A 25,546-nucleotide genomic window follows, 5' to 3' on the forward strand; every position below is an offset into this window, starting at 1 on the left:
GAGAGTAAGAGAGGCCCTGGATGTAGACGTATATCCTCGCTGGTCAATCTTAGGAAGTAGACTAGTCTAATGTCAACTGATCTATTTCGAGCTGCTGTGAATAGAATAAGATGGGTCAACATATCTACAAGATAGGCACATTTAGAAGAAGATGGATTCTCTATAGTCCAATAAAGTGTGTTTTCCTTTTTGATCAGTTTCTTTTTTCCTATTGATTCAATTGTTGCTGTTTTAATGCATTATTTCTAGTTGGGCCATTCCAAATTTATATTTTTTTCAGATACATATATGTAATTTAAGATAATGCAATCTTTGCTGACATAAATGTCTTATATGTTCTTGCAAGATGTCTTGTAAAAACTGTAAAATTTCGAGAAAAGGAAACAGCATCATAACATTATTATGACCATACATAAAATTATGACCAACCAACCAAACCAGAAGAATTAATAATTACAATTGCACAAACAACTATAGAACAAGTAAAAGAAGATGTATATTTGGGACAACTAGTTAAATTAAATTAAGAAAATCAAACCGGAGAAATAAAGAGAAGGATACGGTTGGCTTGGGTATCCTTCGGAAAACTTTCCTATACACTAAAAAATAGAAAATACCCCCAATATTTAAAAACAAGAGTCTTCAACCAATGTATACTTCCTGTTCTCACCTACGGTTCTCAAACTTGGACGTTCACAAAGGAAAACATGGAAAAAATAGCAAAGACCCAAAGAGCTATGGAAAGGCAAATGCTGAACATCAGGCTATTAGACAAGAAAATAAATACTCCGCAACAAAACAAAAGTGACCGATGTATTAACGCAGATAGCAAAACTTAAGTGGAAGTTCGCTGGACATACCATAAGGCAGAAAGACGACAGATGGAATAAGATGATTATACACTGGAGACCATATAGTTACAAACGAAAAAGAGGAAGGCCACAAATGAGATGGTCAAATGACTTGAAGAAACACGCAGGCCCGAAGTGGATACAAACTGCCTACAATCGAGAGTCGTGGAAGAACGGAAGAGGAGGCCTATGTCCAAAATTGGACAGCAAGGGCTATATAGATACACATATATATATATGTATATATATATATATATATGTATATATATATATATATATGTATATATATATATATATATATATATATATATATATATATATATGTATATATATATATATATGTATATATATATATGTATATATATATATATATATATATATATATATATATATATATATATATATATATATATATATATAGTTTGAGTTTAGTTCTTGAACCTTAATTTCTTGGGCTTAGGTTCATAAAAAAGTTGTTTTGATACTAAGACATTTTGATATTTTTTTCGACGTTTCGGTAGGAAATCTATGCCTTTTTCAAGAAGTAATATGGACAAGCATGTAAAAATTCGGTGCTAACAAGTATACATAAACGTCACAATTAAAATAATATTAAAAGCATAGGACACACCCACTAAGTCACTACATGTAAAATGTATTTATATATAATATACATACATTTTATTTTGACTTGGCTTGTTTGTACAGTAGCTTTACATTCAGATCCTGATACCTTGTTACCTTGTTGAATTTTATGGATTTTTGTAGTTTTTCTCTCAGTGCTTCTTTTTTAAGTGCCATCCCATACCATGTTGTGTAAGGTTCATGTCTTGTTCTATGGACTAAAATAAATATGCTTTAAATGTTTCTATTTTATGTTTATGGATCCTTATAGAAAATTCGCTTAAATTTTTCTGGTTATAAAAATTCTTACTTTTCTTGACTTATATAACACATATTTTCATTTTTTAGGTGACAATGAGGCCCTCATTCCAGCTGACGTATTTTTTGCAAAAATTATGGAAGATACAGACACATACATAACTTGGCCAAACAAGCTTAAAATTGGAGCAAAATCAAAGAAAGGTAAACAGTAATTACATGTAAAGTGATTAGAGAGTGGATACTCTTCATGATATTCAATGAACAGCTTTCTTTTCTGATGACTGCGTGCCGATTTAGTAGTTCTCGAATGAGCTGCTTAGATTAGATTGCTATTTAATTTGTTATTGTATATCTTCTTAACATCGGGAACATGCGTGATTTTTATTATTTAAATATTTTTGCTAAAATTTATTTAGTTGCCTAATAAACTGTATCAATCTTTGTATATTTAGATGCTTTATACCAGTTTATAAATACAACGATTTATTAGGGCTACACGCCTGTCCTGTAGGAATCTACATGGAATCTCATATCTTGCCGTAATACTCCTCCATAAGTCGATCAGACACCAGCGTATTCTAATAGTCTAAGTAGCAGATTCACTTGAATTTAATGTGTTAGCCTTTTTGTTTTTATGCGTTGAGCTAGGGTTCGAACCAACTTTCGCTAAAGCATTTCGGCAGTGAAGCAAATACGAGTCGACCGCGACCGCTTGACTAGATACATAAGTTTACATGACTTAATTTCTCTCTTAGCTTAATTACCCTATGGTGGCTTTAATAAACGTTTTTATTTATTAGCTGCCTGCCTATTTTTAATAGCCAACCCGCGCGGTTGGTTATACAAGGGAAGGCGGAAGGAAAAATTGTACTGGGGAGATGGCGTACGTCCTGGTTGAAAAATTTAAAGCAGTGGAGTGGAAAAGCAAGAATAGAACTCTTCAGAACTGCTGCAGACAGAGTAAAATGGGCCATGATGATCGCCAATATCCTTAAAGAATGAAGCACATTAAGAAGGAAATCACGGAACAAATAAAAAACAGAATCCATGTTTCATGTCTAGAGCAGATTTGATGATTCCTTAGCAGGAAATGATTCCTTAAATAAGCCTAGGAAACCAGATTTTGCCCCTCTCATATTTGGTGCTGCATTAGTAGTAATGTTACAAATGTTGCTCGCAGAAACTTTCAAAGATAAGTTCTTGAAAAATATCTGATCCTTTTGTCGTTTCCTGCATTGGACGCATACAATAATTCTTCAGTAAAACAAAAGTTTTTATCAATACCTCTTACTTCATCAAGTAATTGAGCCATGTCAGCCATTTCCACACTATCGCTTTCAGCTGCCTATCGATTACTTCAATCCTATCAATTTACCATCAGACAATGCTTTGTTACTTTTTGCAGTATTATATGCTATAACGTAACTGGCACGTGTAGTTTGCTTTATACAGCTTTATTACAAATTAAACACATAGGTAAAAAGTATTCAAGGACCTTGAGAAAAGGCGTAACTACAATGGTACCGGCTGATACGTTCCGAACTTAGCCAAGCAATCCACACATTATACTTATGTTTTATTTCGTTGGTGGTGGATATTATAAAAATAACTATTCTGGAGAACTTTATTTTCTTTTTTTTTAAACATATAAACTTACATTACGGGCTCTAACTAGCGGCTATCATTATTCTCTGTCAGCTGTCAGCTTAAGCTGTCTACACACTAATGTTCATGATCTTAAGCTGCATACAGACTAACACAAACAGTAATGTCTAAAATACAACTTAGATTCTACTCTAAACATAAAACTTAATTCTTAAATATACAACACGCTTTTTTTTTTTTTTTAAACAAAAACATTAATACAAGAAAAAGTCCTTAAGATAATTTGGTTTTTTAGTTTTACGTCTGTCGGAAGGGTATTCGCTTATTTCACTATTTTTATCAGTTTCTGAGTCACTCTCAAACACCAGCTCTATGTTACTCTCAGTTACTTGATGTATGTTACCTGAGATGGACGGCTGTTCCTCATTATTACCAACAGGATTTTCACAGCAATTAGCATTATCTTTGGAGTCCTCATTCTGTGCTGTTTCAGTTGAGGTATTTTGTGTTTCTATGACTGTGTTTTCTAATTCATCAGCAGATTCCATCTCAGATGACATATTTACAGTCTCATTATTTTCAACATGGCACATCAAACTAGAACTAGGAGCATCATCATATAATAAATTTGAAAAATAAGACTCAGAAACTGTAACTGGCAGGTTGGTTTTATTTAATAACTTTCGATTTCTTCTGAATTGTTGGCCTTTTGTATCAACTAACAAATATGACCTCTCATTATACCTATCAACTACTTTACCTTTTTGCCATGAATTATTCTTCCGGAATAACACATTATCGCCTTTCTGAAGAGTAGGTAAGTTTTTAGCTGTTTTATCATAGTGATCTTTCATTTTTTGTGAATTTGCTTTTAATTTTTCTGAAACTACTTGTGGATCAACAATATTAGATTTTAAATTTTCAGAAGAAATCGGCAGTTTTGTTTTGACAATACGGTTCAACAATAATTGAGAGGGAGCGAAACCTATACCTGTAAGAGGCGTATTTCTGTATTCCATCAAACAGTTTTGCAGCTCGTTTACGTTACTAATTTTTTTTAGCATATTTTTACATATCTGAACATATTTTTCTGCAAAACCGTTTGATTGGTGGTGATCAGGACTTGAGAACTCTAATTCAAAATTCCATTCCCGAGCAAATTGTTTCATACAAAAACTATTAAAAGGAACATTATCTGCAAAAAATATATCTGGGATACCAAATTTTGAAAAAGTTTCTTTGCAACACCTTATAACTGTATTAGCAGTTTTGTCATTCACAGGAAATAACTCTATCCAGTGAGAGTACAAATCAACAATTAAAAGATAACTTTTTGACTTAAATTCTAAAAAATCTGAGAATAAAAACTGCCATGGCCTTTCAGGTTGCTTGTGATTAATCAGCGTTTCTTTTTGATTTAAAGGTTTGTTCAACTGACATGGTTCACAGTTTTCAATATAAAATTCAATGTCTTTTGACATTTTTGGCCAGTACATTATTTCCCTAGCCCTTAGTTTTGATTTTTGTATACCAAAATGTGCAGCATGTATTAGACACAGCATTTCTTTTCTCAGTTGAGCAGGAATAATAATTTTTTTATCAAAGAAAAGCAAATTATCTGACAAATGAATATGTTCTTTAAGGTTATAGTAATATTTTACATCAGGTTCAAGTTTATGAGGATTTTTAGGCCAGTTTAATAAACAAAACTTTTTCACTTGAGTCAAAACCGGATCATTTTCTATGGCCTTTTGAAAACTATTCTTTTTTTCTTTTGTCATTGGTACTGACAGAGAAAGAGCATGAACAGTATATTCTAATTCTTTGTCAATTGGAGTTTCGGTTTTTATAAAAGATCTGCTTAAAGTATCTGCAACATACATTTTTGACCCCGGTAAATATTCAACTTTAATGTTATATTTTAACAATTTTAACAACATTCTTTGTAAACGAGCAGATACATCATCAAGATTCTTTTTAAAAATTGAAATTAATGGCTTATGGTCTGTGTGAACAAGTATTTCACGACCATATATCCAGAAATGAAATTTCTCACACGCAAATACTATGCCCAAAAGTTCTTTCTCAATTTGAGCGTATCGAATTTCAGAACTATTCATTGAGCGAGAAGCAAAACTTACAGGATGCATATCTTGCAATAACACACTACCAATACCTTTACTAGAGGAATCTGTTTGAATTAATATAGGTTTATTGTCATTAAAAGGTTTTAAAATTGGTTTATTAGTTATAAGTGCCTTAAGTGCACCCAAATCTTTTTGGTGAGAGTCATTCCAATGAAATTTTACATAATTTCGTGTCAAATTTCTCATATTTGCAGTTAATTGAGATAAGTTTGGCAAAAATTTTGAAAAAAATTTAAACAGTCCTAGTATTCTAAGCAAATCTTTTTTGTTTAATGGCTTTTCAATAGCCATGACAGCTTCAATATTTTTTTTAGAAGGTTGTATACCATTACTTGATATGTTTGTTCCCAAAAAATTTACCTCACTTAACTTGTATTGCAATTTTTCTAAATTAAATTTAATATTGTATTTTAAGGCCCTTTCTAAAAATTTTTTAAAAGCTTCATCATGCTCTTTTTCATTCATACCACAACAAATCAAATCATCAAAATATATGTAAACATTAGGAATATCCCCAAAAACCTCCATATTTTTTTTTTGAAAAATTTCAGGAATACTGCTAAGTCCAAACGGAACCCTGTTAAACTTGTACCTACCAAATGGTGTATTGAAGGTGCACAAATCAGAACTTTTTTTACTTAATTGTAGCTGCCAAAATCCATCCTTCATATCAATTACTGAAAATGTAGTTTTACCATCCAGCTGGCTAAGAAGCTGGTCACATTTTGGAATACTATAGATTTCCCTACAAATGTAAAGATTTAAAGGTTTAGGATCCAAGCACAGTCGTAGTTTACCATTAGGTTTTTCAACTATCATCAAAGAATTAACCCAATCAGTAGGATATTCTACTCTTGATATAATATTTTTTTGTTCCAGATCATTCAGTGCAACTTTTAATTGATTATGTAACGCTAATGGTACCCTCCTTTGTGCCTGAATAACTGGCTTTGCATCAGGTTTTAACTTAATGTCAACCATGCCTGGAATGCAACCTAATCCCTCAAAAACTTCTGGAAACATTTTATGTAATTCATTAATATTTTTTGGCAAAGTAATATTTGAATGAAATAACTTATTCTGCACTGTATTTATACGTGAAATCATATTAAATTCAATACAATCTGATAATCCTAAAAGAGGTTGTGTATTTAGATCTACAATAAGAAACTGAACATCTTTAACTTGATTTTTATAATAACATTTTAAAGTAGCATAACCTAAAGGCTTCGATTTAAAATCTCCATATGAGACAATTGTTATTGATGATGGGGTTATATCTTTTTGATCTAGCCCCACCAATTTAAAATATTTTAATGGCAAAATGCTTGACTCAGCCCCCGAGTCAAGCTTAAATACAATATTCTTATCAATAATTCTAACGCTTTCATACCAACTTGAAATTTTATTAGATTGTTTGCTTTCCCAAACAAAAACATGATCCTCATGAGAAAGGTGATCTTCATTACTTACAGTTTCCACTTTACTTGTTTGTGCAGTTGCTGCCATTTCATTTACAACCTCAACTTTCCTGGCTTGATTTTGTGATATGTTTTTATCTTTCCAAAAACACATCTTTGCAAAATGTCCTCTTCTTTGGCATACTGAACATGTTTTATTAAAGGCTGGACATTGTCGGATAGGATGTTCCATATCACACCTTCGGCATTTGATTTTTCTTAAGACATTAACCTCTGTAGAATCATCATCTGCTAATAGTTTTATATGTTGTTTTGTCACTTCTATTGACTTACAATAATCCTGTATTTGTTGTAATGTCATATCAGGCTCTCTTAACAACTTTTGTTGTACTTGTTTATCATGTACACCCAAAACAACTCGGTCTTTTATCATGCGTTCACTATAAGATGTTTTGCATTCATCATTCTGGCATAAAAAACTACAATTATCAGCTTGATTTTTAAGTTCTGTAACAAATTCTTCTTGGGAGGAAATATTCATCAAAATTATTGAGTACATCCTCCAGACTGGTTTTCTTGTCTTTGGGAAAAGTATTATATACATCTAAACATGATTCCCCCAAACTGTGTAACAGTAATGCAATTTTAATTTTTTCCTGTGCTAAATCCTTTCCTGCTGCTAGGAGATATATTTCAAACCTTTGTTTCCATCGCGGCCATTTGGTTGGATCGCTTACATCAAATGTTTCTGGTGCCCTGCACTCCATTTTATCAATTTCCTAGAGGTTTTCCAAAAACTAGAGTGGATAAACGCCCCTTCGTATTTCTCGTATTCACACACTTTCTGCTACGAATAGCCACTTACAAGCACGTTAAAACACACTTGATACCATGTTTTATTTCGTTGGTGGTGGATATTATAAAAATAACTATTCTGGAGAACTTTATTTTTGACGTGACAACGTCTTAAATTAGGTTGTGGCTCGGAGTCACTCATGAAAAAGTGTAACGCCCGCTCACGTCTGTTACGATGAGTCACCGAACGAGAGAGAGGCCCGCCGGACCGGCGAATGCCTTGCGTCTCTCTCCCACTCAAACATGATCGGTCCGCTGCGCGCGCAGCACTAGAGAATTAGGCGCGTTGAATCGGTGCGTGCTTGTATCTCTGTCTTTCTCGAGCGTTCTTGGCGTAAACAAAATATGTTTCTATAGTTAAAATTTGTGCAATTCTTATTTTCATTCAATTCCTTGTTCCTATTGTGCAATTTAATAATATTCATATCAATAAATATTCTACCGAGAAAAAGACGTTGTCACGTAAAATCTTCGCCCGTAAAACCGACTTTACAGGCAACCGATTTTTTTTTTTAAACATATAAACTTACATTACGGGCTCTAACTAGCGGCCATCATTATTCTCTGTCAGCTGTCAGCTTAAGCTGTCTACACACTAAAGTTCATGATCTTAAGCTGCATACAGACTAACACAAACAGTAATGTCTAAAATACAACTTAGATTCTACTCTAAACATAAAACTTAATTCTTAAATATACAACAACTTAACTTCAACATCGCTTGTAACCATGAGGTGCACGGTAAGGGGACTGTGGTAGTGCGAAACGCAGACACATGCAGAGGTCGAAGAAGGTCAGTGCCCAGACTGCTCAGTGTGACCCAGCACTGTTTCTGTTTCACTTATCGTGCAGTTCACTATTTCACTACTTGACCAACACATCACAGTGATAACCTGCTTGCTTATTTAAACTCAATGGCATTCTATTCTAAATGGGCTTGTAGCTCCGAAAAACCGTTGCAGAGACAGGCGCGAGAAATTGTGTAAAATGTTTACTAACATTTAAAATACAGTCCTATGTTGCATAATTTTTGGGGTTACTCAAAACCATGTCGCGAGCCTGATCGAATGACCCAAGGGCCGCACTTGGCCCGCGGGTCGTACATTGCCATGTCTATCCTACACCGATGTGATCAAAAATCAGTACACAATTAGATAAATTATAGAAATAAAAGATCTTTTTAATGATATTCTCTAGGAAATTAATTTTCTAAGTGAATAGGGTAAATAAACTTCATAACGAAAAACTTTGGGAGGAGTAAAACCGCTTTTAGAGGAGGTTCCACAGGAAAAATGCGACTATGGCATCTTAGAATGTGATCTGATAACATCCGATCAGATCTCTAAAAAATGAATATTCCATTTCAACCATTTGACTACAGATTGAATGAAGACCGAGTCAGTGGGAAAAAGTTTTATAGCTAGCTAAGACTCACCCAGGGTTTTGTGCCACACACAGTGCTACATGTTGGTGATGACTTCAGGGAATTTTTTCTTTAAACGCCAATTATGACTGTATTCACTTTTCTGCTATTATCTTTATCGATTTCCAACGATTTGTTATTTAATTTTTAGATCCACATGTAAGGATTGCTGGTCGTCCGGAAGATGTCAAAGCTGCTAAAGAAAGAATCGTAACCTTACTAGACACAAAGGTAATTATTTTTGTCACTATCTTTGATTGATCACTACTTAATGATTTTAAAAAATAAATCATAAAATGGTGAAACATATTTTTTATTCAGAAACTTTTTTGGGGTATCTCTCACACTGAATATTTTATATTTTGGGATAATTGTAATTAAAATTACCTGTTTTTGTTTTGACGTTTCGGATACGACTATGAAAATCATCAAAAAACAAATAAATAAAATTTTTAAGTTTTATTATATCCTGTAGAATACCGAGGACACCGCAAAAATCAAAATCTTATCAGTTTATCTTGCCGTACTGCACTCTCAGTGTGAATTTCATCATAGTTAAACTGCGGACTGGTACTGAGATTCTCAGTGTTTGCCTCAAGACATTCCAATATACGACTGCGATAATAAACATATATCGCACAAAATATAACCGAATCAAAAGCCAGTGATTCATCATTATCCTTTTGGCTTTACAACCCTGCGTGGGTCATAGCCTCCTCAAGAATTCCTCTCCAGTCGTCCCTACCCATCGCCTTCATCCGCCAAGCACGTTTTCCTATAGAGCCAAAGCCAGTGATTAGAAGGAGTAATATACTTTAGACTAATAGATAATTTTATATAAAAACAAATCTATCATGGAAGAGCTAGACAATTAAAAAAGAAGAAAAATATAAGAGAGTACGAAGAGTATTAAAAATACAAAAAACGTTTTTTTAACTTTTGAGTGTTGATTTTATATGTTGAGTTTAATTTTATTATTTTCTAAATTATTATGTAAAACATTTTAGTGTAACAGAATAACAATGAAAATGGACGTAAGCTATACTGATCATTCCCATATTATTGGAAAAGGAGGTTTAAGTATTAAACGAGTCATGGAAGAAACGCAATGTCACGTTCACTTTCCGGATTCCAATCGTTCCAATCCTACTGAAAAAAGCAATCAAGTTTCAATATCTGGGGATATAAATGGAGTAGAAAGTGCAAGAAGCAGAGTAAGGGTAAGTAGATATAAGTCATGTGAAGAAATTGTAGCGGTCAACCGATACTATTCTTCATCAACAATAATCTACTAGCCGTTGTATTTACTTTTTAATCTAGCTTGCCTCCAGAATTTTTTATGTTAGATTATTTTGGTTGGATTGATAACATGCATTTATTTGATTGTCAGTAGCTATTTCTCAGTTCCTTTTCTCTTCTCTTGATCTCCGTAGAACAGTAAAATAACTTTTACCGTTAGAGTTGATTTATTTTTTGCCTTACATAGTCTTTAAAATATCTTCTTCTTCTTCTTCCTTAGTGTCTCCTTTTTCAGGGGTCACTGTTCCTTACTCTTCGTTGCCTTTGTACATCGGGTCGTCTTCACGTAAACCTTTCTCTCTTAAGTCTTCTGCCACACAGTCCTTCCATCTTCTCCTCAGTTTTCCTCTACTGACTTTCATATTCCTATACTTATCTTCTTTTTTGTTACATTTTTTCTTCCCATAAGTTGGTCGGTTCTTCAGTATAGTGGAGCAGTTCGCTCATGCTCCACCAAGTCTATATTCCTCTCCAATTCGCCTGAGACTTGAGACCCACTTTTTCCCTTGAGCTATGCATCCCTTTACACCTTGAGTGTGGAGTGGCGGCATATTAGGAAGATGTAAAACCGTCTGCCCTACTCACATTCATTTGTTTTTAGTATGTAGTTTATTCCACAGGTTTATTGTATTAGTGAAGATTTTATGCTTGGGTATAGAATTGAGTATCAAGACCTGAATGATGGGTAGGGGTAGGTATCTTATGATGGTTGGAAATATTCACTATCATACAGGGTTACAATAAGCAGGAGAAGCTGTGAACGTATTATCATTGTTTAAATAGGACTAGTTAGACAATTCTTATGGAACAAACGTTTGACTTTTACTCTGCCGTCATGTAGCGGCCTCTAGTCATAAATTTAAAAAACTATTAACAGAAACGTAATTCTCGGCAGGATTCTATTCGAGTATATTTTTACCTGTCTCATGACTAAGGCAAACCTGTACACGGATGCCAGATTGTGAAGAAAATATAAGACTTTAATAAAATGCTTATTGTTATTATCGTTGTATGCGTCTAGTGAAAGATAACTTGACTATTTCGAGCGAATATTTCAAATTGTTTTTATACTTTGAGACTTGCTAAATCTAAATCGGTTAGTAATCTATTTAAATAAAGTAGGTAAATGCTGACTTTTTTTTAATTTTTATTAGTTTATCAGATATTTATTTTGGTTATATGATTTGCTAGAAAAGGATTAAATATTTAATTGAAATACACTCGATTGCTATAGTCTTAGAACACTCATGCGGAGGTTTATTTTTTAGTCAAGACTTAAGTTTTATCATTGTTTAAAAAAGAAAATCTTTTTAAACAATGGTTTTATGTATCTTTTGAGAAAATTAAATTTTCAATCTTTTAATCTTTAAAATGACGTTTGAAAATATAGTAAATTTATGGGTATGGTTTTTTGATAATGGTTTTGAAACAAATAAACACATCGATATGCCACAACAAGAGGCAACACATATTTAGGGACAAATTAATCTATGTGTTGGGATAAAAGGAATAATAATTAACAACACTTTAATAAATAGTATCCTTTATTTTATTTATTTATGTATTTTATAATATACAGCTCGAAACCTCCCTACGCATCTGGTATTTATAGATCTGGAGAAGGCTTATGATACAGTTCCTTTAAAACTTTTATTTAGTGTCTTGACGAAAACGGACCTTAGTACAACATATCTAAAAGCAATACTGAACATCTATAAATGTCCTCAAAGCACTGTAAAAACAGGAAATACTTTCTCAAGGGTATTTAGAGTAACAAAAGGCTTGAGACAAGGATGTTGTCTTTCCCCCACCCTATTCAAAATATATATCCAAGAAGCACTGCACCAGTGGAGACAAAAATGTGCGGGAATGGGGTTGAAGCTTAACAACCATTATCTGACAACGCTGTTCTTTGCAGATGATCAAGTACTAATTGCAAGCTGTGAAGAAGATGCAGATTATATGCTTAGAAAGCTCAAAGATGAATACGAAAAATGGGGGATGAGTATGAATATGTCTAAAACAGAATATATGCGAATAGGCAATGAAGACGAAGACCCGGATTTGGAAATTAGACAAATGAAAAGGTGCTACGAATACAAATATTTGGGAAGTATTATCTGCAGTAAAGGAACAACGGAACGAGATATAGACTATAGAGTGCAACAAGGCAGGAAGAGTGTTCAAATTCTGAATTCGATACTTTGGTCCAACAAAGCTACTATGAGAACTAAAATGACTATCTACAAAGTAATTGTAGAGTCCATTCTTACATATGGAGCAGAATGTTGGCAAATGACAGTAAAAGGAAAGAAAAAAGTTGACACGGTTGAAATGGACTACCTAAGAAGAGCTTGCCGTATATCAAGAGTAGAACGTATACCTAATTCTGAAATTAGAAGAAAAACAGATAGAGTACATACAACTTCTGAAAGAATAGAAACTAGACAGTTAATATGGTATGGACACGTACAGAGGATGGACGACAACAGATGGCCAAAAAGAGCTATGGAATACAATCCAAGTAATAGAAGGAAACGAGGAAGACCAGCCAAGTCTTGGATACAAGGTGTTATGGAAACCATGAAAGATAGAGCCATTGATGAAGACACCTGGAGAGATAGAAAAAGATGGCGATCGAAATGCGGGAAGCGGCAGAAGCTGTAGGATCCCCGCTTATATATATATATATATATATATAATATAAACACCAGTTTTGTATTTCTGTTTACATAAATGAGAAGTTTAAATGAATGAGTTGTTCATTAATGAAATAATTTTAAATTACAAAGTGATAAAGATACAATTAGTGATAAAAATTGATTGTAACATTGTTTTCATGAACTAAAATAAGCAATGTATGTAGTGCGAAACACTATTGGCACCGTGGATGGTTGTTTTGCTATCGAATACGTATGAAAAACGCGTGGTGTCGTTAACAAACCTTCCTCTTCTACCTCACTATATTTTTTTGGTTTGCATTTGGATAGTTTTGGTCAAAATGCTTACTGCATAGAAATTTTTTTTTTAAATCGGGTAGCTCCAGACTTTCCAATGCAGCATTACCTACAACAATATTATTATTAACACAACTGAAAAAAAGCAATTTTCTGCACAATAAAGTAAAAAAACAATTTAAGTTCTGTATTCAAAATATAAATAACTTGGCAGTTATGCCAACATATTTATATATATATATATATATATATATATATATATATATATATATATATATATATATATATATATATATATATATATATAAGAGTAAGAAAAAAGAAATTTTTTAGATAGGAAAAAAAAGATTCCATAGACTACCAAAAACAAATTTTTTTTGGTAGTATGGGTATGGGTATGGGATCTAGTCTTTCACCCATTCTAAGTAGCTATATCAAGGATGATGTTATCAGTGATTGTATCAACAATTGTACTTTTTTCATTCTTTTTTTAAAGATATTGTTACGTAAAAATATGAGTCATAGTTTTAACCTTTAAAACATGTTTTTATTCACTAATAATTCTGTTCTATTGTAGAAATTTTGGCGAAGGATCGATATTCAAATTATGGTGAATCATCCAACTAGATGTTTCTCGATTTTTCGATGCAAGACAATGCGATCTTTCGATGCTGTTCTAGTATATCAGGATTTCGTATATAAATACAACATTTTTATATGGAGGGCCAGTTAATTCTCAACACCCGCGCTCGCGAATTTGTTACGTACGAATATAATAAATTATTGTCAGATAAGTTAATATAAATAAAGAAATAAATTAAATCCGTAAGTGTTATAAATATTGAACCTTTTAATAAATTCACAACAAATGGTGTCAGAGTGAGATCGAACATAAATTAGACTTATAATAATAATACAAGTGAATATAAAATAAATTGTGAAAATGGCTACGATTTATGAGCTGACAGTGACTAATTTAAGAAGACATCTTGAAGACAGAGAATTAGCTTCTACCGGAAAAAAGGCCGAGTTAGTCCAACGACTAAAGAACGCTTTGCTAGAAGAAGGACTAGATCCAGAGACTTATATATTTGAAGATGCTGTCCTCTCGTCGATTTCGAAAGTTTCTTCTGATGTAGCCAAAGTTTCCGGCGACATCGCATCATTAGAGAACAAAGTTTCCGACGATATTTCGAAAGTGTCTTCTGATGTAGCCAAAGTTTCCGGCGACATCGCATCATTGGAGAACAAAGTATCCGGCGACATCGCTTCTTTAGAAAGCAAAGTTTCTAACGAGATTTCTTCTCTGGAAAGCAAAGTTTCTGCTAACATCTCTAAAGTCACTTCTGAAATATCTGCTCTTGACGATAGAGTGTCTTCGCTAAAAAACCAAGTTGCTGCCGATAAGTTGGCCTTCGAAGAAAAGATTAAAGAGATGGAAAGGAAGATGGAAGAAACAGGGACAGCAGAGAGAGGTAACAATCCGATTACAGTGGAGATAAAAGAAGACGAGACGAAATTTAAGTTGGAGACACGGCCGAAATTTGAAGGAAGTGGAGGTTCTATTCATGTTAAAGTCCCAACTTTCGACGGAAAATCATCATGGAACAACTACATGAAACAGTTCGAATCAGCCGCAAGAGCAAATGGATGGTCTGAAAAAGAAAAGGCTGTAAACCTGACTATCGCTCTTCGAGGAGATGCCTTAGATGTGCTTCAGACCATAGCCGTAGAGGAGACCGATGATTTCGAACAACTGAAGAAGAGGTTAAATATGCGATATGGCCACGAACATTTGGAGCATGTATATCAGTCACAGCTTAAAAATCGTAGACAGAAGAAAGATGAGGCTCTTCAAGAATATGAGGTAGATATTGCCAGATTAGTACGATATGCTTATCCAACAGCTCCCGAAGACATGATGGAAAAATTGGCCGTTCAAACGTTTATTGATGGTCTTCGTGATCATGAAATGCAGAGAACACTACGATTAGCTCGTCACAAGACGCTGGTTGATGTCCTATCCGCCGCCCTCGAATACGAGTCAGCTACGCAGGCCTCTGGCGGGTACAGTAAAGTCAGGACTGTAAAAGAGGAAGGAGATGAAGATAAACTTGACCAGCTCGTTAATATGATGAAAAGCATGACATACAAGAAAACGAAGACCATCAGATGCTGGAATTGTGGCGAAATAGGACACGTACGAAGCTCCTGTAAGCACCCTAGGTACGACGCAAATCAAGAAACTCACCATCAGGAAAACTAGAACGGGTCAGCCTTAGGGGGGCAGCTTCGACCCAAAACTTTTCCAAAGACCCTCTCATACTAATAGCTTCTTTGAAATGTCGTGAAGATAGTGTATATGTAGATGGAGACATAAATGGTAAAAAGCATACGTTGTTGGTGGATACCGGAGCGACCAGAACCATTATACGCCCGACAGTTATAAACAGCCGAAAGAAACTGTTACCAACGAGGTTACGACTTCGGACCGCTACAGGTGAAAATGCCAACATTCATGGAGAAATCCAGGTACAATTGGGAATTGGGGCAGAAAAGTTTGTCCATACTGTTATAGTTGCTGACATCGAAGAGGATGTTATATTAGGAATGGACGTAATGAATATGCATGGATTCCAATTGGATTTTAAGAATAAGGTAATCAAAGTTGGCAACGAGGAGGTATTTCTCCATCCACATAATGACAACACTGTGCAAGCAGCCATTACAGAAGATACAGTCGTGCCTGCGAGAAGCGAAACGATCATAGTAGCGCGACTACAGGGAATTGTAGACGAAGGGAGACCTGTTATGATGGAGCCTTGGAACCACGACGATGAGGTTGGCCGTGGAATCATAATTGGAAAGGAATTGGTGACTTCGGCTAAAGAAATTCCTGTGAGACTTATCAATGTCAACGACTACCCAGTGACCATAAAGAAAGAGACAAAAGTAGGAACTTGTGTACCTGTGACATCCATAATTCGTCAGGCGACAACATCTGATAATTCCAACGACAAATTCGACCAAATGGTTGCAGTTGCAGGACAGTCTCTAAATCAGATGGAGAAAAGGAAATTAAGGGAATTTCTTCGGCAGTATCGTGATATTTTCGTACCGAAAGGAGGAAAGACGGGAAGAACTACCGTTGTTAAGCATAAAATTGATACTGGTAATGCTAAGCCAATTCGTCAAACAGCTCGACGATTACCACAGGCGAAGAGAGAGGAAGCTGAAACGATTGTTCAGGAAATGAAGAAAGACGGGGTGATAGAACCTTCTACGAGTCCATGGGTCTCTCCGGTGGTCCTGGTTAAGAAGAAAGACGGAACGACGAGGTTCTGTGTGGATTACCGTTTGCTGAACAACGTTACCAAGAAAGATAGTTATCCTCTGCCTCGGATCGATGACACATTGGACACATTGGCTGGAAGTAAATTGTTTTCTACTTTAGATTTGAAGTCTGGATACTGGCAGGTAGAAATGGACCCAGTCGATAAAGAAAAGACAGCCTTCACCACAGGATCTGGATTGTGGCAATTCAACGTTATGCCATTTGGACTTTGTAATGCTCCTGCGACATTTGAGAGGCTTATGGAAAATGTGTTGAGAGGGTTATCTTGGAAAACATGCCTGGTTTATTTAGATGACATAATCGTCTTGGGGGAGACATTCGAAGATCATTTGAGGAATTTAGAAAACGTTTTTAATCGACTTAAAGCTGCCCAATTGATGCTGAACCCCAAGAAGTGCCAGCTATTTCAAGGTAAAGTCAATTATCTGGGTCATATAGTCAGTAAAGAAGGAGTGGCCGTGGATAAGGGAAAAATCGATTCCATTAAGGAATGGCCAAAACCAACTGACAAACATCAAGTGAGAAGTTTTCTTGGACTATGTACTTACTACCGGAGGTTTATTAAGAAGTTTGCAGATATCGCTAAGCCATTAACGCGACTTACAGAGGAAGCAAGAGAATACCGCTGGGATATAGACTGCCAAAATGCCTTTGAAACGTTGAAAAAGCATTTAATAACAGCACCAATTTTGGGGTATCCACTGCCAGAAGGAGAGTTCATCTTAGATACGGATGCAAGTAACGTGGGAATTGGAGGAGTGCTGTCTCAGATTCAAGGAGGACAGGAACGAGTCCTCGGATATTTTAGTAAAGTCCTTTCAAAACCTGAGCGGAATTATTGCGTCACGAGAAGAGAACTTCTGGCAGTAGTGAAATCAGTAGAGCACTTCTATCAATACCTCTATGGAAGGAAGTTTTTAATCCGAACCGACCATGCCGCCCTTAAGTGGTTGATGCAGTTTAAGAATCCAGAGGGTCAGATAGCCAGGTGGATCGAACGACTCCAAGAATACGATTTTAAGATTGAGCACCGAGCCGGAGTTAGCCACAGAAACGCTGATTCTCTTTCCAGAAGGCCATGCCCAGCAGAGTGTCCTCACTGCAACAAAACGGAATCCAAGGAAGCAGCAGTGCTAAGAACGACGATTGTCAACGACGACTGGACGCCTACTAAGATAAGGGAAGAACAAGAGAGAGATCCAGTTATACAGAAAATCCGAAAATGGAAAGAGGAAAACCGTCGACCACCTTGGCAGGAAATATCAAACCTATGCTCAGTAGTTAAGACGTATTGGGCCCAGTGGGACTCATTTATCATCGAAGATGGCTTGCTTAAACGAGTCCTGGAAAATGATGACGGTTCAGAGAAGAGAAGACAGTTGGTGATCCCAAAGAGCAGAATAGCCGAAGTACTTCGTCAGTTACACGACAGTCCATCGGGAGGGCATTTTGGTGTAAGGAAAACCCTTCAGCGAATTCGGGAACGGTTTTATTGGATGAACAGTTCCGACGACGTAAAAGACTGGTGTAAGAAATGTACTATTTGTGCTACGAGTAACGGGCCTCACCGGAAAAGGAGAGCTCCTATGAGACAATATAATGTTGGAAGCCCGTTTGAAAGAATAGCTTTGGACATTGCAGGGCCATTTCCAGAAAGTGAAAATGGGGGCAAGTACATGTTGGTAGTAATGGATTACTTCACTAAGTGGGTCGAGATTTACGCACTTCCAGACCAGAAAGCCGCCACCGTTACAGATAAGTTGATCCAAGAATATATCAGCCGATTTGGAGTGCCTTTGGAGATCCATAGTGACCAAGGCAGGAACTTCGAAAGTGATCTATTCCAAGGAATATGTGATAGACTAGGCATGAAGAAAACAAGAACTACCGCGTATCATCCGCAATCGGATGGTATGGTAGAACGAATGAATAGGACAGTTGGCAAGTATTTGACAAAGATGGTGTCCGATCATCAGCGAGACTGGGACCAATACCTTCCGTTCTTCACAATGGCCTACAGATCTGCTGTTAACGAATCAACGGGCCAGACACCAGCCAGAGTCCTATTCGGACGCGAAATGCGACTACCTTGTGATCTAGAATTTGGGTGTCGACCTGGAGAAGATGTAGCAGGTGAAGATTATGTGATCGAATTACGAAGAAGAATGGACGATGTACATGAGTTGGTCCGTTCCCACCTTCAGATCGCTAGCGACCGAATGAAGAAACGGTACGATACACAAGCCGGAAAGGGTTGCTTTAAGAAGAACGACAAAGTATGGCTGTATAATCCCAAGAAGCGAAAAGGTTGTTCTCCCAAATTGCAGCAGTTTTGGGAAGGTCCATACCTCATTATGGAGAAGATCAACGATGTCATCTACCGAATAAGCAAGATTCCGAAGGGAAAGCCGATGATAGTACACCATAACCGGCTGGCGTCTTTCGAAGGTGACCACGACGTAGATGAAGAAGTGGAAGTAAACCAAGTCCAAGACGTGTCTGACCTCACGTTTGAGGAATTCATGGGTGCCTATGGAGGTACCGGTAAAGCAAGACATGGTGTTACCACTGAAGAAAAGCAAGATCTACTCGCGCTCCCCGATGACTACTCGCTGGCCCTTACCATCCCGGCCAGTATCAAAGACGCACCAGGGTTGGCATCCGTCTTTCGAAGGAAGTTTGGTCGAGTTGCAGAACTTCAATGCCAGGTGCCAGCTCCCGGTAAAACCTTGAAACTCCAAGATGCATCACGTTACCTTTTCTACCTGGTAACAAAAGACACTGCCCGTGACCAACCTACCTACCGAGATGTGTGGGAAGCCTTACTTCAATTGAGAGAGCACGTACTAGAGTCCGACGTGCAAAAGTTAGCCATGCCAAAGTTGGAGTGCCGCCAATTAGATTGGAGGGTTATCCGAAATATGGTGGAGGAGATCTTCAAAGACACCGAAGTCCAGGTGTTAGTCTGTTGCAATCCGCTAAGTACCTTGTGCGGAGAGAAAACCGTCCCTTGTCATTTTTATACAACTGGAAGTTGTAAAAGAGGGTCCAGTTGCCGATACCAGCATACCGTTCCAGTTCTAGTCCCAACAAGGTTCCAGGAGGAACTATCTTTTGAGAGGGGGGCAATGTTACGTAAAAATATGAGTCATAGTTTTAACCTTTAAAACATGTTTTTATTCACTAATAATTCTGTTCTATTGTAGAAATTTTGGCGAAGGATCGATATTCAAATTATGGTGAATCATCCAACTAGATGTTTCTCGATTTTTCGATGCAAGACAATGCGATCTTTCGATGCTGTTCTAGTATATCAGGATTTCGTATATAAATACAACATTTTTATATGGAGGGCCAGTTAATTCTCAACACCCGCGCTCGCGAATTTGTTACGTACGAATATAATAAATTATTGTCAGATAAGTTAATATAAATAAAGAAATAAATTAAATCCGTAAGTGTTATAAATATTGAACCTTTTAATAAATTCACAACAATATGTAGATGATTTAGTTTTGGCACTTCCTAAACACAAAATTATTGAAATAGTCAACATTTTTAAGTATCATAATCAACATATACAATTTACAGTTGAGGAAGAGGTAGACAATTCTCTAGTTCCTTAGAGTAGGTTTCAAATCCCGTGCTTTATACAGGTTGGTGAATTGTTTGCAGTTGGTAAGTTTGGTATGGTTGATTCATAGTTGTAATAGTCGATGCTTCTCTTCTAGTTATGAAGTCTAGGGAGAGATGACCAATAAAAGATTGAAGTTTATGAAAAGTCGTTTTGCTCTTTTGCTCTAAGTTTTGTCAAGTATCCTCTACTGACTTTTTAAAAACGAATTTCGAGATTCGTTAGCTAGTTGAATTGGAGTGACTTCAGTCACCCCATGGTTGGTAGCTTCTTTGGCAAAATGATCTGCTGTTTTATTACCAGTAATTCCGGTGTGAGAAGGCAGCCATATGAGAGAGACTGTTACATCGTAAGCAGAGAGATTTTGGTATATGTTATGAATGTTTTGAACTAATAGGTGCTCAGTGAAAATTGTATTGACTAAATGGATATATGAAAGAAAATCTGAACAAATGGCAATATGTCTGTTTTGATGTGAGATACATTTAAAAGCCAACACAATACTATATAGTTCACCTGTGCAAACGTTGCATATTAAGGGTAACCGAGATGATCTTACAAGTTCATGTTTAGTGGTTACTGCACAACCAATACCAGTGGTAGTTTTAAAAGCATCTGTATAGAGAATTAAATTCTAAAAATGCTTTCTTTATAAGAAGGTTAGAAAATTCAAGTTTGTTAAAAATGGTGAGTGAGGTATATATTGAAGGGATATCTTTAGCCCAGAGGGGAAGTAAAGGTAGAGGAAATAAACTAGTCAGAAAAAGGTCAATATTTTTAAGTAGTGGACAAATTAATTGAGGTATAGGTTTTATGATAAGGTGTTGGTTATTGTTAGTGGAAGAAGACGGCATTGTGGCAATTAGGGAATGAACAAGATTAAATGGATTTGCAGATGTTGATGCAGCATACGAAAGTAGAAGTGATTATCGTCTTAGGGTAGGAGAAAGTTCATTAGACTAAAGCGAAAAGCGCTCAGACCTAGAAGTAGTTTTATTGGCAACCCATTGAAGATGACTGAGGGTTTTAACAATGTTCAACCTTTTAAAACAATTGATTTTAAGTTCAGAGATTTGATTTTTTCAATTTAATCTGGAGTCAAACATAAAACCGAGAATTTTACAATAATTAACACCAGAAAGTAGAGAATTGTTAAATAAAATTTGGGGTAAGGGAGTGGAAATCCCTATGGAAAATTTTATTAATTTGGTTTTGCTCTCAGAGAGTAATAATCCTAGTTCGTTAAATCTATCTTGAAGTAGATTTACTACACTTTGTATAAGTTTATATGAGGATGGGACAGATTTAAGATGGCAGTAAATGATTAGGTCATCAGCGTATTGAACATATTTGATGGGAGGCAAATTTCGTTGATGGCAAGAATGAATAAAGTTAAACTTAATGCAGATTCTAAAGGGACACCTTAATTTTGAGGAAGAGATCGAAAAAGTTTACCCTTGGCAAGGACTTTAAAGATTCTTTCAATTAGATATTTTTTTACAAATGAGAAAATATTACCATTTAAATTATAGTGGGAGTTTTTGTCAATGATTGCTTTTCTGGAGATTGAATAAAATGCCCCTTCAACGTTAAATATAGTTGCTACGACATCTTGTTGATTATAGATTGCTTAAGAAATGTGTGTTTGAAAAATAAAAAAGTTATCAATAGTAGACCGATTACGTCGGAAGCCGGATTGAGCGTCGGGAATAATATTATACTGTTTAACGAACCACGTGAGTATTTCATTGATCATTGTTTCAAGAAGTTTGCAGGTAATACAAGTAAGAGAAATCAGACGAAAGATATTGGAGTTATAGAGGGCTGGTCAGGTTTTTTAATTGGAATGATTATAGAATTGCGCCAAACATCTGGGAATTTTTGTGTGTTCTAGATAAGGTTATAAATTTCGAGAAGTTTGGAGAGAGATGTATTAGAGAGATTTTTTAAAAATATATAAGGGATATCATCGGGATCATCAGCAGATTTTGTACATGAAAACAAGGTAAATTTTAGTTTATTTAGGGCAAACAAGCCGTTCATAAACTTGACATCGTGTGGAGTTGACGAGATGGTGGAGAAAGATTGAGCGCGTAAAGAACTGGGAGTAAAAGCCATATTACTTTTATTGAATCTGTCTTCAACCCCATTAGCGAGTGTGTCAGAAATGAATTGACTGTCAGAGATAACTGTGTTGAAGAAGATGATAGGAGAAATAGTTAGGATATAGGAATGAAGGATGACTAAATTCATAGGATGAAGGTTAGTTTTATTGCCTTGGATTTGTGAAACAGTTTTTTTTATAAATGAGAGTGGAGTTATCACATCCACTGGTAACTTTAACATCCTAATATATAAGACTAAATAATGTAAACTAAATTGTAACATATAACTTTTATCGGGTTTTTACCCAGATATTTAGTGGCTCAAAAAATGTACACCTAGACACTGATGATGGAATATGGATTCCGAAAACAATTTGTCTTCATGACATAGCCCGTTTGGGTTTTTTAATTTATGTACCTTTTATAAAGAATTTTAACAAATTTTTTTTTTGTAATGATCTTTCTTTTATCTTAGTATAGATTAGGACAAGACCTTTCATTAACGATTGTCAGTGGTATGTCAGTGGTAAATTTACTGGCTTCATTTAGAGGTTCGTTGGTGCCTAAGGAATTTTCGAGAAATTTTTCAAGATAATTCTAGAAAACCCTAATTTTTGTGTTTTTATAGGATTTGAGTGCAGCTTTTAGTTCGAAATAGTTTATAAGAGAGTTCGGATGATTGGTATCTTGTTGTGAAACTGAGGATGAATAATGAAAGGGCGAAGGAAGAAAAGAGTATATATGGTTAGGTCCAGATTTGTTGCAAAACTTTTATTTTAAATTTTCTGCCAGAATCTTGGCTGTCTCTTAATTGTCAAGGATAACCTTTCGATTAAAAAAGAGATTGGATATTTTAAGGTTATTTTTTGTTAACATTTTTTTTTCCAAACTGGACTTGGACTAGTATTTGATGTACATAAAGTTTTCTTACTTAATTAAATATCGTGTCTAAATTTGGCAAAAGATGAAGTAAAAATATACAGAGAGCAGAAAAAATGAATAAATGCGAGAGAAAGAGAGAAATTCTATTCATCATGTATGCTGTGATTAAATTTGACATCAGAAGATTTATCAGAGAATGCACTTATATATACTCTTGTAAGTCGGAGATAGGCTGTTCTTTTAACTTTTTTAAGATTCTAGTGATACGGTTTTTTAGTGATCTTTTCCTTGTACCTATGTAGAGCTGCAATAAGTCCTTTTGAATACCATCTATGTTGGAGGATTTTTAAGCTTCTTGTAGTGGGGTGATACATACAAAAGAGTTCTCAAGAAATGTAATAAGTTGCGTGGAATTGAGTGTAAAATTAGTCGGATTATCTTTGTAAATCATTTCTATAGCGGAAATATAATAAGGTTTCATCGAGTAATCCAATGAAAGATTAGATTTGGACATTTTTTGGCTGGTTTCAGTGGCATTGAAAATGTCGAAGGAGGAAAAGAACTTAATAGCGCAAGAATACCGGATGAAGATAAATGGTAGGAGTATCATGAGGACTGTCATTGAAGTGTCCCCTTTTTTGTCCTACTGCCAACATGGGCTTTGAATTAGTACGACGAGAGATGGATAAATCCATAATGGCAGCCAGGATGGATATGCAGTTAACAGAGATGGACTCAATTTCCGAAGATAGAAATTCTTTTGATGAAGTTAAGGATTCAGGATTAAGGACTCCTTAGAGTCAGCTGAAAATGAAGAAGAGGGAGGAGCATTAGCTGCAATGAGTGTGTGATCTGGTCAACTGGAGACTTTGCAATCAGACTCCACGGTACGACCCGTAAGCTTACAAAGAAAACACTATAGTCTGTCAGAGAATAAAAATATTTTAAAGGATGTATTTTCATGGTTAATTAACAGAGAAGATTGCACTTCGAAGTTCACCTTGTCAGCTATTTCAAATGTTACCCTAGGAAAACTCATGATATATGCCTATTGATCATCTGATGTTCCGTATTTTTTAGGGACTGCTCGATTAGGAATGCGGGATGGAAGGAGATACGTTTGAAATAAGGATTCTTTTGGTCGCAGAAAGAAGCCTGCAGATAAAGATGACGGTGGAATTAATTATGACGTTCGGTGTATTAGTTGATCAACGATGTCGGTAGAAGTGAGGAAAATGCAGATTCGATTATTCGAAATGCGAGATGTAAAAGTAATATTTTTTGGATAAACTATTTCACCAATTTCTTTAATATATTTAAATAAAACAGTATTCAAAATTGAGTGCATGACAATAACTTGTTCCCTTTTAGAAAACGAACGGGAAGGAGGTCTAGAGACTGCGTCAACGACATATGATTTTGGGTTGGAATTGAAGTTGTTTTGTGTAAATGTAAATATTAAATTGCTGTTCATGATGTGTAGTCCTGGTTACCCAGACCGTAACACAATACCTAAATGTGAGTACCTAATGGATCCTCTTCCAAACTGGAAAGAAAGAAAAAAAGGATCTCACCTATTTCTTGGGATTTTCACTGGTTTTCTTTAATTACACCAATATAGCCGCAATTAAATTCGACTATTGAAATATAAAACCAAATTTGATACTCGTTTTCTTATCACATTGCAATTAAAGAACTTCGCTTCGTATTGTTAACTCGTCGATGAATTACTTTATCTGTTTAACACTGTTTAAATCTTTTTTAAATCCGTGAGGAACTTTAAAAAGGGTGTCAACATTTTATTAAAAAAACAGTTTGAAAAAGTACTTTTTAGCTTCTAAACATTTATACTACTTTTGATATTTTTCATGTCATACGGCTGTACGTAGGCTCAATGAAAAGCTGGTGTAAAAGCACAATTAAAAAAAAGAAGAAATTTCCATAACCAATAACAAGAAACAAGCTGAGAAATTGCAGCGGACAGATCTCCCTTGCATTTTTCTGTGGCGATATTTTACGAGTACCATTATTTTAATGTTTCAAAACTAATTTACTTCTTCACTGTGTATACCATATATAAATCGAATTATAAAATTTAGATATTCTTTTACAATGTGTTCAATTTTC

At 35.3% G+C, this 25,546-nt stretch overlaps 1 protein-coding gene across 1 annotated transcript in view; it reads left to right on the forward strand.

The window, feature by feature from the left end:
- The window catches only part of BicC (protein bicaudal C), a 635,428-nt gene that overhangs the window by 4,405 nt on the left and 605,477 nt on the right, over positions 1–25,546 (forward strand). Inside the window, exons 2-4 of the mRNA XM_072538136.1 lie at positions 1,824–1,937; positions 9,339–9,418; positions 10,195–10,407. Of these exons, the coding sequence (XP_072394237.1) occupies positions 1,824–1,937; positions 9,339–9,418; positions 10,195–10,407 (407 nt within the window). The remainder of the gene's footprint in view (positions 1–1,823; positions 1,938–9,338; positions 9,419–10,194; positions 10,408–25,546) is intronic.

The sequence above is a fragment of the Diabrotica undecimpunctata genome, chromosome 7, assembly GCF_040954645.1.
Source record: "Diabrotica undecimpunctata isolate CICGRU chromosome 7, icDiaUnde3, whole genome shotgun sequence".
Lineage (NCBI taxonomy): Eukaryota > Metazoa > Arthropoda > Insecta > Coleoptera > Chrysomelidae > Diabrotica > Diabrotica undecimpunctata.